At 34.3% G+C, this 18,934-nt stretch overlaps 1 protein-coding gene across 4 annotated transcripts in view; it reads right to left on the reverse strand.

The window, feature by feature from the left end:
* Window positions 1–18,934, reverse strand: part of GPATCH2 (G-patch domain containing 2) — a 174,457-nt gene that overhangs the window by 151,058 nt on the left and 4,465 nt on the right. For 3 of the 4 annotated variants that reach the window (XR_009246174.1, XR_009246175.1, XM_058669190.1), the window contains exons 2-5: window positions 14,184–14,900; window positions 9,584–9,645; window positions 6,186–6,368; window positions 5,631–5,710 (exon numbers count right to left, since the gene is read on the reverse strand). Coding sequence is in view for 2 of the 4 variants with exons in the window: in XM_058669190.1 (XP_058525173.1) it covers window positions 5,631–5,710; window positions 6,186–6,368; window positions 9,584–9,645; window positions 14,184–14,900 (1,042 nt within the window). In the remaining 2 variants the exon portion in view is untranslated. Of the gene's footprint in view, window positions 1–3,508; window positions 5,506–5,630; window positions 5,711–6,185; window positions 6,369–9,583; window positions 9,646–14,183; window positions 14,901–18,934 lie in introns of those variants that run through there. The other variant, XM_012931124.3, reaches the window with a different exon arrangement.

Genomic DNA, 18,934 nt, shown 5'->3' on the forward strand with positions numbered 1-18,934 from the left:
TGCTTAGTCTGGGCCAGGTTAAACTAGGACACTCAATCTGCCTGCCAAACAACACCTGAACCACTGTGTAAAATGCATGTATCTCCTACTAGGTTTTGAAGATTAACTATGGAACACATAATAAGCAGTCCACAACAACTGAATAAATGAAGATATTAATTATATTTCTAAAATTTGAATATGTGTATATCCACTCCACTTTTAATAAGATGTAAATCCAGACTATCAATGTTAATACCGCTTAATGAAACTGAAGGACAAATGGCAGGCATCATAGTTTCAAATATCAATTATGGATATGAAACTTATTAATTATGGACATGAAAGTTATAGGCAATGTGTGAATATCAAAACTCAGAATTGTAAATCAAGCAAGAGATAGTATTATAAAATTTTCTAATAAAAATATTACTCTGATCTATTAAATTGTACTTTTCTCTGGTACAAAATCTACTTTCTCTCGAAAGAAGTTTTCAGAAAAATGTACTCGTTCTAATGTGGAAGCAGAAAATCAGAATTTACAGAAACTAGATGCTAAATTAACACATGCAGTAACTAGAATTTATATGCCATTTAGAACATAATAACATTCTAAGTATGAGACCTTTGTTTTCCAAGGTATTTAGAAGTCTTCTAGGAAACAAAACAAGTATCAGCTTACAGGGGCTTTTCTGAAACACTTCAGTTACAGATGTTCACTTAAGAATTTTAGATAACTATTCAGCATATGATCAAATTACGGGCTGTTAATATTTATCAAACATCATTTTAAATTTTTCTCAAAATGTTTATCAGAAAACTTTCTGTAGTTATTTAAAGTAACTCCATTTTAAGTGATTCTTTTGAAGCAACAGGCTATAAAACAGAACGTGCCTAACTCAGTACCCTAAGAAAAACCAAAACAAAACTTTATAGAGTAAATCTTAGAATTTGATTATAATGATCAAAATGCCACTTCTAAAGGTCTTGTTGTCTATGACTTTATAAGCAAAATAAAATCCATCACATTCCTTTTTTCCTAACTCAATATTCTGAACAGATACATTTCTCTGTTCAGGGTATTATTCTGTGAATCTGAAAGTTAAGTTTATTTACACGGCATGCTAATAAAAATCAAGAATGAATATAATTGTTTTCAGATATCTGAATGTGACAAACCCAATATATTAAGAAGTTAACTATCAGACGCATTTTCTTTGGCAAAAGAACCACAAATACCACTACCACACTAACCATTCTCATTTTAAACATAAAAATAACAAACTGTGTAATTATAAATATTTAAAGGCTGAAGTTTTAAGATGCAGTTCCTTATATAATACTTAAGCTTTCAAGTACTGAATTTCAAGCCAATTCATTTACTGCTGTTTGTTTTTCAATAAAATTCATAATCTGAATGCTAACTCAGTGGACAAATGTAACTCCTGCTGATAGAACGATAGTTAAAAAAAAAGAGTCTTACCTACAGAAAATATTAATTAGAATGCTTAGAAAGAGGGAATGCTAGCTAACCTGCAATGCCTTTTGTTCGAGAAAAATTACTTGAAGTCATTTGTTAACTACCATAGCCCAAAACCGATTCTGCCATTTTTATTGTAATGACAATTATTCTGTGTTGTACAGAATACAGAAACCCTGGAACGGTACGAGATTTAAGTTAAATCTTCTGGAAAATGGCCCTGGTTGTAATTATCATCTGTTTCATTCTTGTAAGTGAGGAACAGGACAAGGTGGCTGGATGGACTCCAATAAACTGGTGTTTTAACAGAAAGATGGCAGCAATGATTCCTATCGCCATTAGACTCTCAGGTCTCCACATTCACCCTCACATAAACGAACACAACTACTTCTAATATCAAAGCAATACAAACCCAAACACCCTAAAAAGATTCTAGGTCTTGCCACAAATGAGTAGCTTGATGACTGGGAAATCGAGGGAGAGGTTACCTGAAGAGTTTAGAGCAATTTTACAGAGTAAAATTAAGTTCTGAGATTTAGTGCAGTGGTTGTCAAAGTAAAATTCATTCCCAACTATTGTTCACAGAGTGAGAGATAAGAGCCAGCTTGAATATAAATGAGATATAAAAGAAACATAAAAGCCTGCAATACACTTTAAATATTAAATACAGAAGAAATCATAAATTAAAATATGAACAGAAAAGTTTAAAAGTATAAAATGCTGCAGTTTGACCATGATACAAATGTTCTCTTCATAATCAGCTGTCTGACTTTACACCTAATAACTATCATTTCCATAACATATACTGTACACCAGAGATGGTTTCACTACATTCAGTCTTATTTAGGTCTGACAACACTTCCGCAAAGCTCTGCCCATCTTTAACAAAAGGAGAAAGTGAGGTTCAAGAGGCAGTAATAAGAAAAACCTTTGTGGACTCACAAAGGTCTGACTTCAAAATCTGTAAATTTCCTACATTATCACCGTTATTTCTATTTAAAAAAATGCAGTTGATCTTTATTCCTATTTGTGGATATCATACTGGCATATTGGTCTACTGGCTAAAATTTATGTGTAACTGCCAAATCAACATTCAGAGACAAATGAACGCAAAGCACTGAAAAACGTAATTTACAGATACAAGCAAAGCACCGAAAAATGTGGGTGGCCTGAAGCACAAACGCACTTCCAGCTGAGATCAACAAAGTGTTTTGCTTTCTAATTTCAGCTACCATATTATAAACAATATTCTTTTTACAATCTTTTTACTGAAAAGTTCTATGCATTTTTTACCTTTTTGTCAAAGGGTCCCTCAAATATTACATGGCAAAATGCTGTCTAGTGTTCCTAAGAAACAAGAAGGTGGGGATATACCTGGGAGAGAAATAATACGCTTGATAAGCTTTGTTTAGGCATGATTTAGAGAACTGTTGGGCAAGTGTTCAACGTCAACAAATCAAAAACATGCTAAATGTCTTTAGACACAAACATACACAAAACAAGGTTCTATACTTACTAGTTGATAGAAAATAATGTCCCCAGGGACTCAAAGGAAACTTATTTCGGTATTTGCAGAGGTTTCATAAAAAAACCACGGTGAGCTAAAATCTCCTGTAATCCAACTGGAAACTTCTCTTAAAATGTTTACATGGATAATTTAGTAAAAGATTTTTTCTTCTGTCATTTCTTTCAAAGACAGCACAGCGTTATACCTTGGCTGTCAACATTCATATGCTTCAGAAACTCTTTGCTGCATTCTGTTTAATGGGTTGCAGCTACATGAATTTGACCAGTTGTTAAAAGCAATCAGCATTCTAATATGAAAATAGAAGGTAATTAAATGCCATTCATCAGCACAGATCAGATAGGTATTCTTTGAAGATGACTGCTGTGTGAAATTAAACTTTTTTATACTTGGCAGCTATACATAATTGAATCATATAAGCAACAGTAACAGAAACAGCATAGCAATATTATCGCAAATTCAAACTCTTACCTTTCTTGCCCAAGTCAAAGATTTTATTGGGAAAAACAAACAAACAAGCAAACAAATAAAAAAACTTACAGTACTTCAAAATTCAAGCAAGGACAAGTCAGGGTTGAGAGAATGAAAACCTGAAGGAGTCTATTGTCCTCAATAAAATGCTAAATACAAAAACGCAGACCAGCAAAACAGTTTCCGGCCTAGTGCACTTGCTTCACGATAAACACACATATATAGTATATCTCCATCAAGTGAAACTTAATCACCTTTTTACAATTTAGAGAGGAAAGGCAGCTTTTAGTATGGTTAAGCCATGTATCATCAATACTATGAAGCTAGCCTATCAGTTGTAATAGCTTCTATAAAATACCACAGTGAGACTGCAATAAGCTTAGAAAATGGGCTACAAATCCCAGTTATGCTCAAGCAAGCAGTGAACCAAAAATAAAAATAGGTAAAACTGAACCAAGAACTTGAGAGCATTCATCAAGATTCATGAATGGTAAAGCAAAGTTCATAGTCCAAGGTTTTAAAATGACTTATTAAGATCTAAGAGACAACCAATATACAAAATAGAACAAAAGGCATTTATATAATTCCAAAGAAAATCAATGAATTTCACTCTAAAAACAAAGGACAAAAAAACTTACTTACAATTATGAAATGTCACATTTTTATACTTTTAATATCACTTTAAATATGCAAAGGTAAAGAGACTCAACATTGTATTTCATCATTTTTAATCTCTCCAGTTCAGAAAAGCAATCTTTAGATATGTCAAACATTTCCACTTAATATATTTGTTAAAATCTTTCTGATTGTTATGACTTCAGGCAAAGGTAATGTCAACTTTCAGACTTCTTTTCCAACCACATTTAAACCAGCCATTAAATGCTAGGATAACAATTAATTGATCCATACAATATAAAAATACACATATTAAATCACATTGTTGTTCTTGATTACTGGCACTTAATAAAAATATTAGTGATTTCAATATAATCATTTTTAAGAATTCAAGTGGCCTGAACTTTAAATATAGTTACTGAATTGTATCATCAACAGAAATATTACATTTTCCCCCCACCTGGTGAAAATGAGCTCATGCAAGTATTTCTGACTGACACTCACAGTGACACATATGGTCTGCCATTTGATGGCTGTAAAACCAGCTCTCATTTTTAAACATGAATATAAATCAAAGTCACAAGGAATTTTCAATAATACCAGTTTTCACATGATTTCACTAAGCTCTACAGTAAAATAATTTTGATATGTTTTATGTATCAGAAAAAGCAGATAATTTAAAAGGTAAACAATTCTTAGTGCAGACTAGTTATCACTGTAGCTAATTTAGAACTAGAATGATTTCTGCATTACAATTAAAACTATACTACAAAGTACAATGGGTTTGCAATACAGAGCAGATTATCCACATAGAAAGGAAACTGAACAAAATACAAACTCTAGCAAAGACTACTGTCCTTATTCTTTACTTATCTTAGCCCTTACTGTACCCTGAGTAAAATGCAAATATTTTAAATAATGCTGCTTATTTAAGAATATTCTAGAAAATGAACTATAAATGCAAACGCATCAACTATTTTGCTTTGAAATTTACAACATTTAGGTACGCAAAAAATCATGCTTAACCAGTCACAAAATAAACATCAAAGAATATGTAGGTTAGGTTTGGCAGTTTTCAATTATCTAGCTTTTGTTAGCATTTTGGCAAAGCAAGTAATACATAAATGTATTCAACCATAAAAAGTTAAAAACAGATAAAATTTACAGTAGTTTCTATCCACCCTGGGCCAACCTAGATCCCTAGAAAGCCTCCCAACTCAGGTTCACGTCTGACTAAGAAGGAAGAATACCAGTCCTCCAGCAAAAACAGCCCCATCTTTTCATCAAAGAGGCTCTCACTTCAATGATATTCCTCCAGGGAAGAGGACAGGAGCCAGGTTCCCTCGATTGTCACTCCCCAGGTGTTCAAATGTAACTAATTAATAGCATTAGAAGATTTGATTTATAGGGGAATCTCACTGGTCCAGTTTGCAGCCTACAAAAAAATGGATTATTTTTAAGTATAACATTAGAAAACGAATAAAGGATGAGGATGTGGCTTTTATTCCATAGAAATGGAAACATTTCCAAACATGAGAATTCAACAGAAAGCATGCCTACCATTGAAGATGGAGTTCCTCCAGGTTTTTTAACATTCTTTGAAGGCATTCCATGAAGGCGACTGAGTCTAGCCTGGAAACCTAGGAAATAAAAGCACTCATTTTAGAAGATTCTAAGATCACTGGAAAACAGACATCATTCTATCAATAGAAAATTAGAAGTTGGGGCTAGGTATAAGTAGCATGGACATTACTGAGAAAAATGCAAAATCCACACATAAAAGAAATGAAGCAAAGCTTAGTAAGGTTCCAATGCAGCCAGCACGTATCTACTATTTAAACCCTTGAGTCACATCCAGGTAGCTTTTTCTTTTTACTCAACCCTCCTATCATTTGAAATTTCCTACAAATGAGCTTAGCAGAAAAGGAAATAAGGAAGCCACTTTTTTTCCTTGTCACTTGGAAGCATGATGAATATAGCTGAATTAGCACCAACATTTTTCTTTGTGTTTTACAATCCATCTTGTGCTTAATTTGCCCTTAAGCCTCTCCTCTTTGAACAAACATTCCCAGGTTGATCCTAACCCTGTGGTATCTATTGGACAGGACTACTCACCTCTTCTGCCTGAATGCGACATAAGGGGGAAAGAGCCAGTTAAAATACTTTCAAGGACAGGATCCGGTAAATCTTTGTCTAGTTCCGAAGGATCCTCCTTTTCCCACCAGGGCACAACTCCAGTGACGCCGCACGCTCCACCGGATTCCTTCTCACAGAACCAGTCGCTCTGCTCATCATCTCCTGCACAAACACAAGGAATTCCTGAGTAAAGACTCAGGCTTATCACCCAAAGACGCAATTAGGGCTGCAAGATAATCAAAATGTAACAGATGGGCTGGCAGGGGGGCTCAACAGGCTAGCCCTAAGCCTGCAGTGCCGGCATCCCATATGGGCGCCACTTCATGTCCGCTCTGCTTCTGATCCAGCTCCCTGCTTACGACCTGGGAAAGCAGTGCGGGATGGCCCAAAGCCTTGGGCCCTTGTACCCAGGTGGGAAGCTGTGAAGAAGCTCCTGGCTTCAGATTGGCTCAGCTCTAGCTGCTGCAGCCATTTGGGAATTGAATCAGGAGATGAAAGACCTCTTTCTTTCTCTCTCTGTAACTCTCCCTTTCAAATAAAAAAAGAATGAATTTTAATGAAAAACATAAAAATAAAAATATTAAATGGCAGTGAAATCTAGATTTCAAAGATTAACTTCTAATGTAAGTATATTGTCTTGCACTATATTTTTAATATAAATATGTCCAATACTTCATGGAACACACTTATACTAAAATATTTATCTATATTGCTAATTTAATTGGGGATTCTATATTCTGTCAAACAAGAATATATATAATATATATCACATATATTATATCATATATATATATAAAACCTATAAAGCTTTTAAACTCAATACCATTGGTGTAATAAACAAATGTTCTTTAACACTATAAGCATTGCCATTAACAAAAACACAAAACATTATATTTTAGAATCATTTAAAAATGTGAAAAATAATTTTAAAAACTAAGTTAATACTTTGTTTAAAAATATATAGAAAAAAAACATTTAAGGTACAACCCATACCACGTTAAAGAAAATGTGCCTTCATCTCCTACTGGGAATTAAAAGGTGTAAAGCCAGAGAACCCATTCTTTGCAGCTGATAATGGTATACAATTAGCTTAATTTCATGATTTGTATGGCACATAAAGGGGAAACAGTCATGAACAGATGTGACTAAATGAAAATAACCTAATTAAGTTCATTAAGAAAAAGCTTTGAAAATGTTGATTTTTTTTAATGAAAAATGACAATAAAGAGTTTATAAAGAAAATACAACAAACTAGTATAAGACCGCCTTTTTAAAACTCAGCACTACTTACTAATTTTGACTTTCTGGAACAACCACAAGTGTAATCATGAGAAAATGAGTGATTAATGTAACATGCAGTTTGAAAGAGGCCATGAGAAACAAATTAAAAAAAAATGTCAAACAAGGCAGATGGCTTTTCAAAATAAGAGACAAGTAGCATTTTGAATACAGTCTAAGATTCATTAAAATCTTCCTGCTCTGATTTTTTTTAACAAATTGATTTTATTTATTTGAGCAGCAGGATTATAGAGAAGGTGGGAGACAAAAACTTAGATCTTACAACTGAAGGTTCACAGATGGCTCAAAAAGCCAAAGCTGGGCCAGGCAAAAGCCTGGAGCCTGCCATTTCCATCCAGGCCTCCAGTGTAGGCAACAGGGGGCCCAAGCACTTGGAACATTCTCTGCTTCCCCGGAAAGGAGCAAGGAGCCAGAGGAGAAGCGAGCAGCCAGGAATTGAACTGGTAAATAGAAGCCACTACAAGAATTTGAGCTCTAACAGAGTCACCACAGTTAAACACTGAAGGGCAATGCCAAAACAACCTAGAGATTCCACTGAAAATGGTTTTATGAGAATCAGCTATATTTTAAAAGAAAAGGAAATAACAAAAGCATTTGGAAAACCAGAATGAGTAGTGTTTCAACAGAAACACTTTTTTTTAAAAAAAGCAGAATTCACAGCAGTTAATATCAGTACTTACACAGCTAAATTTAAAATATCACAAGTCAGATGTGAACACAAGAAAATACAGAAAGTGACTTGAAACTGAATATCTTAGATCTCAATTCCCAGAGACATAACATAGAAAAAGGAACTACTACTGATGTGATACAAGACTTCTTCCTTTTTTTTTTTTTGGTTTTGTTTTTAAGATATATATTTATTTGAAGGGAAGAGTTTCAGAGAGAGGGGGAGTGATATATCTTCCATCTGCTGGTTTACTCTCCAAAAGACTGCAATGGTCAGGGCTGAACTAGGCCAAAAGCCAAGATTTTGCAACTCCAAAGGGGTCGCTCAGATGGGTGGCTAGGACGATGACCCAGGCCATCATCCATTGGTTTCCTAGGTCCACTAACAGGGAGCTGGAGCAGAAGTGAAGCAGCCAAGACTTGAATGAGCAGCCACATGACATGTTCGCAGCACAGAAGTCTTCCCCACGGCACTGGAGCACAGGCCCCATTACTACTCTTCAAAGGAAATCAAACAGCTGTTCAAAAGGGGGAAAAGTCTCAGTAAGAAGTATAGGAAGCTGCTGTGTTCTTCTTTATAGCTTCATGAAGTAATTAATAATTTAAAACTATACACACATGTGTGTATATAGATATGTAAAATACATGTATAGTATACTCTATTGGAACTTACTCTCTTCCTGCAAGAAATTCTTAAGAAAGGAAGGTAACATTTTAAATAAGTATTTCTATGTATTAGCTTAATTACAAGACCTGTGTAGAGAATGAAAGTAAAATAAGCATAAACGTACATATTTAAATGACAGTAATCCAATTAAGAACTAATCCTGTCTCTTTATTAAAGTTTTCATATTTTCCAAACCTTCTATGTATTTCCAATTTAAGCAAGGAAAGTTTCAGGAAGCTTCAAAAAAAGAAAACATCTAAGATATAAGACATTGCTATTTAACAGTACACAATATGGAATTTATGAAAACCATCTAGTTAAAAACTGGATACGATGAATAAATGTCATGGCAAAAATAAAAATGCTAACTGACTTGTAATTCCATCTCTATGAAAAGTTTGAAATGCGTTTGGAATCAGGCGTAGGATGGGAACTTGTATCTTGGGAGTTGCAATGGAGAGAAAATTCAAAGGACTAAGACACGTACAGCTATGTAAAGCTTTCTTAAGGAAGATAATCCATATACTAGTTTTGGAAATAATCAATTGCTTTAGTTATGCAAGATAGGACATCTTAAACAGCAGGTACAAAAATTAAGGGTAATACTGAACTCCACTCTAGTAAACAATGTGCATAAGCAAAAGAGATCAGATTAGGGTCATTGATTTGTAAGATAATCAATTTTAAGCAAACTTAGAAATGAGGATTATTTTCCATAGAGAGAAAAACAGCATTTCAGTACCTTGTCTTCCCTCATCGTTGGTAAATAAGCCAGCATCAGTGCTGCTGAGACTGCTGGAGTCACTGGAAGAAGGAAAGAAACAGATCAAAAGAACAATTGATCTCCCAATCGTAAAATTTTAAAGAGACATGGCAGTGCAGAGATGGAACTTAAGCCTGACAAAGGTCTGAAAGAAAATAAGATTTTTTTTTATTCAAATTGCAAATACCCTGGTTCCATTAACTACAGAATGTATTATTTTTTGGCACATAAAACCACAGGAATCTAATGGGACCCTGACAGTAAGCCAGATGTGACTGCGACAAGGTGCTGACACAATTGATGCATTTTATTATCTGCTTTCATCAAACGCTCACTGCTCCTTTCTTACGCCATGCAATTCAGCTTGGGCCTGAAACACCACTGCTCAATAAAACGGGAAAAGTCTCAATCAAAAGCAGGCTAGTCCTTGCTTCAGCACATGAAATACAAGGGCCCGGGATGAAATCACTTTTCAAATTCACATTTGCAAATATTCTGGAAAAGACATTAGTTAAGAATTCACCACTCTATTATTTCAAAAGGAAGAAAAAACTTTACGGCACTGACAGTTCATTAATTCAAACTTGAGGCCAACTGAATAAAATGATAAATATGAAGGAAGGTGTGTGCAAAGCAACACACATTCTCATCACTTTTATTGAGAATGATAGGATTGAATTTAACACAAACCTGAAAAGCAAATACAGATATCAGGCTAACACATTAGTCTGAATTAACTTATGTTACACGATGGGATACTTCAGTTAACATACCAAGAATGTGATTATATAAAAGAGGTTGGGCCTCTAAACAAAATTAGGTGATGTTCTTTAAAATCCTTATGCACTATGTTAATGCAATTCTCAATTTTAACCAATTAGGAAATCTCCCCAAGTGATTTATTTTAAATTAAAATGTTTCTCATTAACATGCTTACATAAGAAATGTATTGAAATATATAAATTTAGATATAAAATTATAGGCTAGACCTAGCTCCACATATATTGTACGAGTATAAAGTATTTTAGTCTTTTGATTTTTTAAAGGGATACAACGGGAGGACACTGCTGCAGCAGTTGGGACACACGCGTCCTGTATAAAGTAGGAGAGCCCGATTCGAGTCCTCACTTCTCTGTGGCATATCTGAAAACACTATTTTTTCTGTAGCACCATCTTCTAAACTGAAATCAGATTTATCCCTGTCTTTACCTTTACTTAAAGGCAGATACATTTCTTCAAAATATAATTGGTAAGCTAACAGTCATGTAATACCTTGGAATGCAGAAATGGCATGAAACCAAAAGAAAGAAAATTCTAATAAACTGTAGACCTCACTTAAAAAAAAAATGTTTCCCTCTTGGTTCATTACTTGTGATGTACCAGACAAATGCACAAAGCTTTCTGTCACAGGGAAGCAGAGTTTAGGGTATATAAACATATAAGCATGCTTTGTAAACTGCAACTTTTCTACAAATGAAAACTAGTCAAAAGAAGAATCCTGATGATACACACACACACACACACACACACACACACACACACAGTATAAGAAATGGGCAATGTTCTATTTAAATGCTTAAAAAGTTTTCCTTATTTAACGGATTCCAAGACCTTCTACATAAAGGTTTCCATTTAACGTCTTCCCATCTCTGGCCTGTGGCTATGCTTTCTCCAACAGCCACACCTATCCTCTCCCTCTCCTCATCACTTGTCCAATCTTAGATATGAGGAGTTTTCTAAAACGTCATGAAAGATGTAATTATGAAAAAGACTACATGTGGATTTCAAAACTTTTTATTCGCCAAAACAGACTTCTTTTAATTTCATTTCCACGAACTTTCTGCAATACCCTTTATAAGGATATCAGAATTCACCCTGGTCCTTGTCCTTCTTGCAGGCATATTTTACTGACTTGTATGTATACCCACACATATTTCCTATTTGCATTTGACCTTACTGATATTTAGCCAGTTGTTCTATGTTCATCATGTACTTGTTAATGTGTTTACTTAAATCAGAGTAAGAACTTCAGAAGCAAAGCTTTTCACTCATGGTCACTAAGGCTTGCCTCCATGGATAAACTCTTTTCACCTTTTCCAGCCACACTTGCATAGCAGTTTTCAGATAAGAATATGTTCCACTAATTCCTGCTGTATTAATGTTCGTACACTAATATCAAAACCTTGCCTCAATCTGTTAATTTCCTATATATTTTGATTAAAACCTGGATATCATTTAGGGATCCTCGGTCTCATGCATCCCCCCAAAATAAAATCAGGTAATCTGCCATTAATTCCAAATTCTAAATGTACCCCAATATGTCACTTACTTTACTGACACAGACATAATTTCCATTCCACTTATTATGGACTGGAGATCAATGGAAGGTAAACAAGATATTGCTATCAATATCATGTTCTCTTGATAAAATGCAAGTCTACATAGTTTGTTTCACTGCTAGAACTTCATTGATTTCAATTTGCTTATGGGATGAAATCCAAATTACTGAACACAAGTATCTATAAGCCTTCAAGAAATGGTTACTGCTCTAGTCTTAATGCTCATGTATTCAAATGATAATCAAATACAGCCACAAAACACATTTGTTTCATAACCAATGTACTTACACGGGCTGTTTCCAATATGTAGAAATATCATTTCCCTCTGTCCTCTTCACTCATCAATCTCTAAGTCTTAGGTCTTGCTTTAAATCACAACTGCTTTAGGAAGTTTTCAAAAACACCTTGCACTCCAGAGACTTCATTTTCATCATCTGCTTATCTTGACTATTCTAGACTAAAAGGTTGGCAAGTACAAACTTAGTCCAGGAACTGCCAGTGACACAATCTAAATCTCTCTTTCTTTCTTTCTTTCTTTCTTTCTTTCTTTCTTTCTTTCTTTCTTTCTTTCTTTCTTTCTTTCTTTCTTTCTTTCTTTCTTTCTTTCTCTCTCTCTCTCTCTCTCTCTCTCTCTCTCTCTCTGTCTCTCTCTCTCTCTCCCTCTCTCTCACACACACACACAAAGCTGTGAAGTTGTTCTTATTTACAAATCTATTTCAATGAAATAAAGAAAACATTTTTAAAATAGGAAGACTTTGCAAGTATTTGGAAAAAAAAACATGTTAAGGAAAAACCTTAAATATTTACCCATTCTTCCCATACATGAAATTTACACCTACTTTAGTGACAACAGAATATTTATTTAGATACATTTAAAAACCAGAGAAAAATATTTTAGAATTTATTTAACAATGAAAACATCCTCTTTGAAAATCTACACCTGAGCTGTCAACTGCTAGGTAACTGATTATCATTGTAGATACTAAAATATTTTTTTTACAATGAAAAGAAATGAATCATGGGAGTTTCATCTCATTTCTCTTCAAAACCAGATATCCTCAGAAGCAGATCAATGAATATATTTTTAAAAAAGAGAAAACAAAAAACAGGGATTGCATAATCAATCCAGCAAGAAGGTAATCTAACTGAATATCTGCACATATTCTCCCTCCCAGAACTGAACAAGGTAATTATTTTTATGTCTGTTTATGTGGTTGTTAGTCAAGATGCTCCAACTCTAACATACAAACAATTCTTAGCACATCTAAAAATGACAACCGGGAAGGGAAAAAAGCAGAAAAGCATAAACTTTTCAGAGCCTTCTTGAAACTTATTTTTATTTAAGATGAACTTCATTTCAGGAAAATTACAGACAGAAAACCATGGGTATTTGCTCTAATCATGTTACAATAAGTTACAACAACAAAAATCCAAAACCCAAATCTTCATGATTGAAATGAATGTAACTGTGCAACTTAAAAATTTAAATAAAGTTTCCCATATCATACTTAAGTATTCTTCTTGGCTCACAGCTTGGTATTTACGTACACACACACAAGCACACAGACACACACACACACACATTGTATCAACTCACTTCCCACAAGTAAGCACCAGTTCTAAAAGCATGAACACTTACCTTTCTGATGCAATCAAGACTTCTTCAAATCATCTTTGTGTTTCTACCTGCCTCCTAGAATGGGTTAGACTGACAATAGACTGCTGTCTATTCCATTCCACTAATGACAAAATCAGGTGTTTCTGGACCATAAACTTGTCCATACAGTTCATAGGTGATCAGAATTCCTAGCAAGCTCAAGATTTTTATAAACATCAATCCACTTATATTGATTTGATAGAAGCTTTTGATTCTCGGGCATTAGAGTATTTATCAATTGAGGCACTCTAAAACGTACAAAAACTAGGCTTCATAATTAAACAAATAAATAGTTACGCTTTTATTTCTAAGAGCTACAAATTTTTGCTAATGAAAATCCATTTCCTTTTTTCTTCGTAGCTGAAAATAAAGTCATTATAACACAATCAAAATACTCTGTAAATCAAATAAGCAATTTTGTTTGTGCTCAGCATCATAAATAAGTGTAGCTACTATGCAGTAATATTGCTACCATTATTTCAAGTTATAATTATTTTAAAATAGATTTAATTAAAATATAAAATACATTCAACCACAAACACCAGAAACAAGTATCTTTATACTTAGAGAATATGAAAGTCACCTTTCACTCATGAGCTCATCTGAGACTTTTTGCTCTTCATACTCCATTTTGTCCTTATTGGTCTGGCTGCTTTCCTCACTCTCTAAAACCACTCCTTCATCTTGGATTTTTGGTCCTTGTCTAATAATTTTCAACTTCCTTTTCTTGACTTTGCTCTTGGTGAATTCTTGGTACTGGTAAGCTCTGTCGTTGTCCATGTCCTGATCCCGGCAACCTTCGGGGGGCTGGGTCATTGTCCGCTTGTTCGAGACGTCCTGCGGCAGATCTACTGCCATGCGTTTCACCTTTCTCCTCCTGCGCAGGCTTCTGTTCCCCAGGTTGTCCACAGCAAAATCAGACTCATGCCATAGAGGTCTTTTTCCCCGAACATTATTATTTAGATTTGATGATGGTCTGCGCTTTGCCACTAACATTTGGTCATCGGAGTCACTATGATCTTTTTTATTATTATTGTGCGTCTCTCTATAGTCCTTGCTTGGTTCTTCTAAACTAGAATCAGAGCCCTCGCTTAAACAGTGACCAGTCTCCCATGAGTGATGAACATTGTAAGATCTCCGCTTTCTCCCTCTCCTTTTCCTTGCCTGCCGTTTCAGAGGGCAAGATATACTTCGAGAATGATCTCCCGTTTCAGCAAATCCACCTCGTGCTTGCTCAGAGCTCTCTTCCAATGCTGAGACAAGATCATGAACCAGTTCTTCCATGGTTCTGCTGAAATGCCTACATTTTTCAGGAAGAAAAAAAAAAGTCACTGAGCCACACTGACTTAGTTCTTCACAGCAGACAATTCCGTCTACATTTCATTAAAACTAACAGTCACTGTAAAATGTTTAGAAGCTTCTTAATTCTCCCATCCAATCTGGTAGGATTTCGGATATTTGGATTTATTTTTAAGCTTCTTGTTAAAGTTCTTGTATTGGACACAGGAATTACTTTAGAGTTAACAACAATGGAGGATCCTGGCATTTTTACACTTCTACTCTATAATTACATGACAGTTTTTCTGCTTGAAACACTGCCACTCGCCCCCCCCCCCCATTGCAGCCAATTTTCCTAGAGCAAACAAGGAACTTTCTCAATCCCATTCCTCAGATTAATCTGTAGATGAAAAATGAAGCATGAAATGCTCTGTTCACCATATCCTCTCCCCCTCACTGCCAGCAAGGTACTTTCAAGATTCATCATGTAAGTGAATAGCAAGTTAAACCAAACACTAGGCATATATTTCAGCCACATTATTCTCACAACCCAGTGAAACAAACTTTTTACATTTAAACCGGGGCCTCTTTAATCTAATTTAATCTAAATGAGCTCATCATTAATCCATTCTGAAATACTCTTAGTTCTTTTAATTTTTCTGAGGGCTACAAAGTACACTGTAGTGATAACATTATCAGTGGTCAGTAGGATGAGCACTGGAATTCTCTGGGAACTTTTATATTTTGATTTTTACATATATATACACATATATTAATACATGCATTCATTCTTTCAAACCTAAAACTAGTTGATGTGATATACAGCCCAGGTATGACATATTTTTTGAAATATTACAGGTAATTCACATATGTATTTTTCTTACGGAGACCAGAAGCAATCATTCCTTAAATTGAGCCCCACAGCAACTTAGGGATCAAAATATTTCCAACAGTTCTTTAGAGGCCCATTTAATTTCAAGAGTCTATAGCAAAGACAGGCCTACTTTCCAGAGGACCAAGGAATAAATGTTTTAGCCTTTGAACCCATTAGGTCTCTCACAACTACCCAACATACTGTAATGCTTAACAGAGCCACCAGCAAGCCGTGAATGAAAGAACACGTCAATATTCTAATAAAGCTTTTAAAACATATTATCAGATGATGAACTTAGTTTAAGTGACAGAGAAGCCGGGGATGACAACTGTAGCCTCAATCCAGCTCCATGGTCTCTATCGCTGGCTCTACCTCCCGATTCCAGCTCCCTGTCCATGTGGCCCTGGGAGAGATGGCTCTGGTGACAGGGTTTCTGCCACCTTTATGGGAAACTAAGATTGAGCTTTCAGTTCCTTGGCCCAGGGCTGTTATGAGCATTTGGGAAATGACCAAAATTTGGAAAGAGTCCAGATGGAAATCGTGTGTCTCTCAAGTAAGTAAAAATACTTACATACATAAATTTAAAAGATAAAAAAAGTAAAGGTAAAAAGAATAAAAAAATCGGCACACACACACAAAATCGATCCATCAGTCAGTCTGCCGGCCATTGTTTGCCAATGCTTGATCCACTTACGTTCTCTAATTACACAGTGTGTCCAGTGTTGAATTCCAAACTTTTGCAAGTTCATTTAACAACTTTCATTTTTCTTTCTTTTCATTTTAATAACTCCAAAAAAACATAATGTAAATCAGTCGGGTGTACCACCTATGACGCACGTATGCAATTTCTAATACTTAATCACTTCATATTGTCTAGGCCCTCTTCTAAATGTTTCATATGTTAATTCACTGCACTCTCATGCAACCTAAGATATGAAATGCAGAGAGCAAATGCACAGTCATGTGAATCACAGTGACACATCCAAGTGGTGAAGGGATTGAATGGCAGTCTGGTTCCAGAGCCCCACGACTTACCCAGCTACAACCAAGAGCAGCAATACAATCCCAGGAATCAATCTGTATTTACACTTATGTCACATTTAACATATAGTACTACTTTAAAAATTGAGATAAAGTTTAAAACGTACTCATATTACGTATTATTTTAAATAGGGGTCAGAGATCTAAATGAAGTCAGAGATCTGAATCAACAACGACTGAACTGAGCTGTAAGAATTAAACTTGTAGCCATGAGAAAAAAAAGTGTTAACTAATATGGCATTGCCTTTCAGTTAATGTCATTTTGTACTTTCTAGATCTATTTTTCTTATTCAGAATATTTATTTGAATATTAGATATACATATATATATATTAAATAATCTCTGGAAAAGCACTGAGAGTTCTTCTGCCCATTGTAAAGTTGTATTTATAACTGGTTTCAGAACTAGGCATCGAATCAAAGGTAGGCTGAAATTTGACTACATTGATATGCCAATAAAATTGTTTTATACACTAAGTTTATGTTAATAATCACCTTTGCATTTTCCCTTAACGCAACAATGTTTTTCTTTATTTTCTTTTACTGCTCTCAGGGGAAAATGTAATCTGGAAGAAATATTATCTCTCAATAAAATATGAAAATAACTCATTTGAAGCCAAGTATAAGAGGCTGCAACTTAATAATACTCTTTTCTTGAAATGGCAATTATATCATTTGATTCTACGTGATATAATCTGCTAGAAGTTGGAGTTTCTATATTAATGGCTAAATTACTAACTTGAAGTATGAAAATGAAATCACAATTCAGTTTTTTTATTTTAGAAGAGAAAAATCTTATTATCTCAGCATCAGAGAAAACATCTGATTTAATCAGCTGCAAGCTGATATCCCACAATTTCTGCTCAATACTGCTATAACCAATAGAGTTTAAACCAATAATATTAAGACCAAAAATGAAATAAAATTTCATGTAGAATCTTTTTAGAAATGTTTCTGCCTCATTTATTGCTTTTCTCTAGAAACATGTATTTTTAAATGTATTTTAACTATCAGAATTCAATTTGTTCTATGTCATTCAAACAGAAGTCAATTAAAGATTATCTTTTAAAGTTTTATTCAAAATACTAAAGAAAAACAAACAAATCTGTTTCATACAGGTGATGTTCAAAGTTCACGTCACTTTTTTTCCCTTCAGTTTCAAATAATCAAATTCTTCTGAAAGTCAATTGAAACTAAAATCCCTGTTAACACTGTGGAGAGTTCATGTCAGGTTGCTTCACTAGCATCTCTTGGAGAACACTGAAACCAGAAGCGCCTCAGCATCAGCTGTTCATTTGTCTCGACAATTACAATGAAACATCAAAGGAGCTCATCAGATTCAAACACTTCAACACATTTTCCTATGAACTTTCCTGCTGGATATAAAACTTAGAAATACAGATTTTTTTTTAGGTGCAAATCTCTCCTTATTAAATATTCTTGCTTAAAGTTTCAATTATAATAAACTCAGTGAATATACAAAAGAACGAATTCAAAATTTTTCAGAATTGACACTTGTATAAATAACTTCTCTTAATTTTGAATTCACCAAGAGAGGAAACATCTTGAGAACAGTTTAGTATAACGTCTAACATTATAATTCATTATAACTGTTCTTAATGTAGAGTAAGTGAATAACTCAAAACAAAATCACAGTCCTACCTTCTATTTAAAATCTGATATTTAAAAGTAACTTAAACAGATTAGCACTTAACTTTCTTAAGTTAGTATTAGATCAGGAAGTAGTAGGGAGAATCCCTATACCTATAAAACTGTATCATGGAAAATAATAATATTAATGATAGCATTAGATCATGCTAGCAATATTAAATATATGATAAAAATTTGATGTCAGTTTTATTTAAGAATTGTTGGCCAAAAAGGCAAGTTTGTTTTTCTTGTGGTAACACTGACTATCCAGTAAATGAAGGAACTGCTATACATATCATAGCATAGTCGTTCTTACTTAACACAGCAAAATGTGGTTGGTCTAAGTTTATACAGCAAACAATAAACTACAAATAAATTCAATGAATGCATAATAGTGTTAACTACAACAGTGGGTTGCCATACGTAAAAATGGTGGCCCTTAAAATGATGCCATTACAAGAGACTGATTTTTATGAATAATTTAACATAATA

This window comes from Ochotona princeps, chromosome 10, assembly GCF_030435755.1.
Source record: "Ochotona princeps isolate mOchPri1 chromosome 10, mOchPri1.hap1, whole genome shotgun sequence".
NCBI lineage: Eukaryota > Metazoa > Chordata > Mammalia > Lagomorpha > Ochotonidae > Ochotona > Ochotona princeps.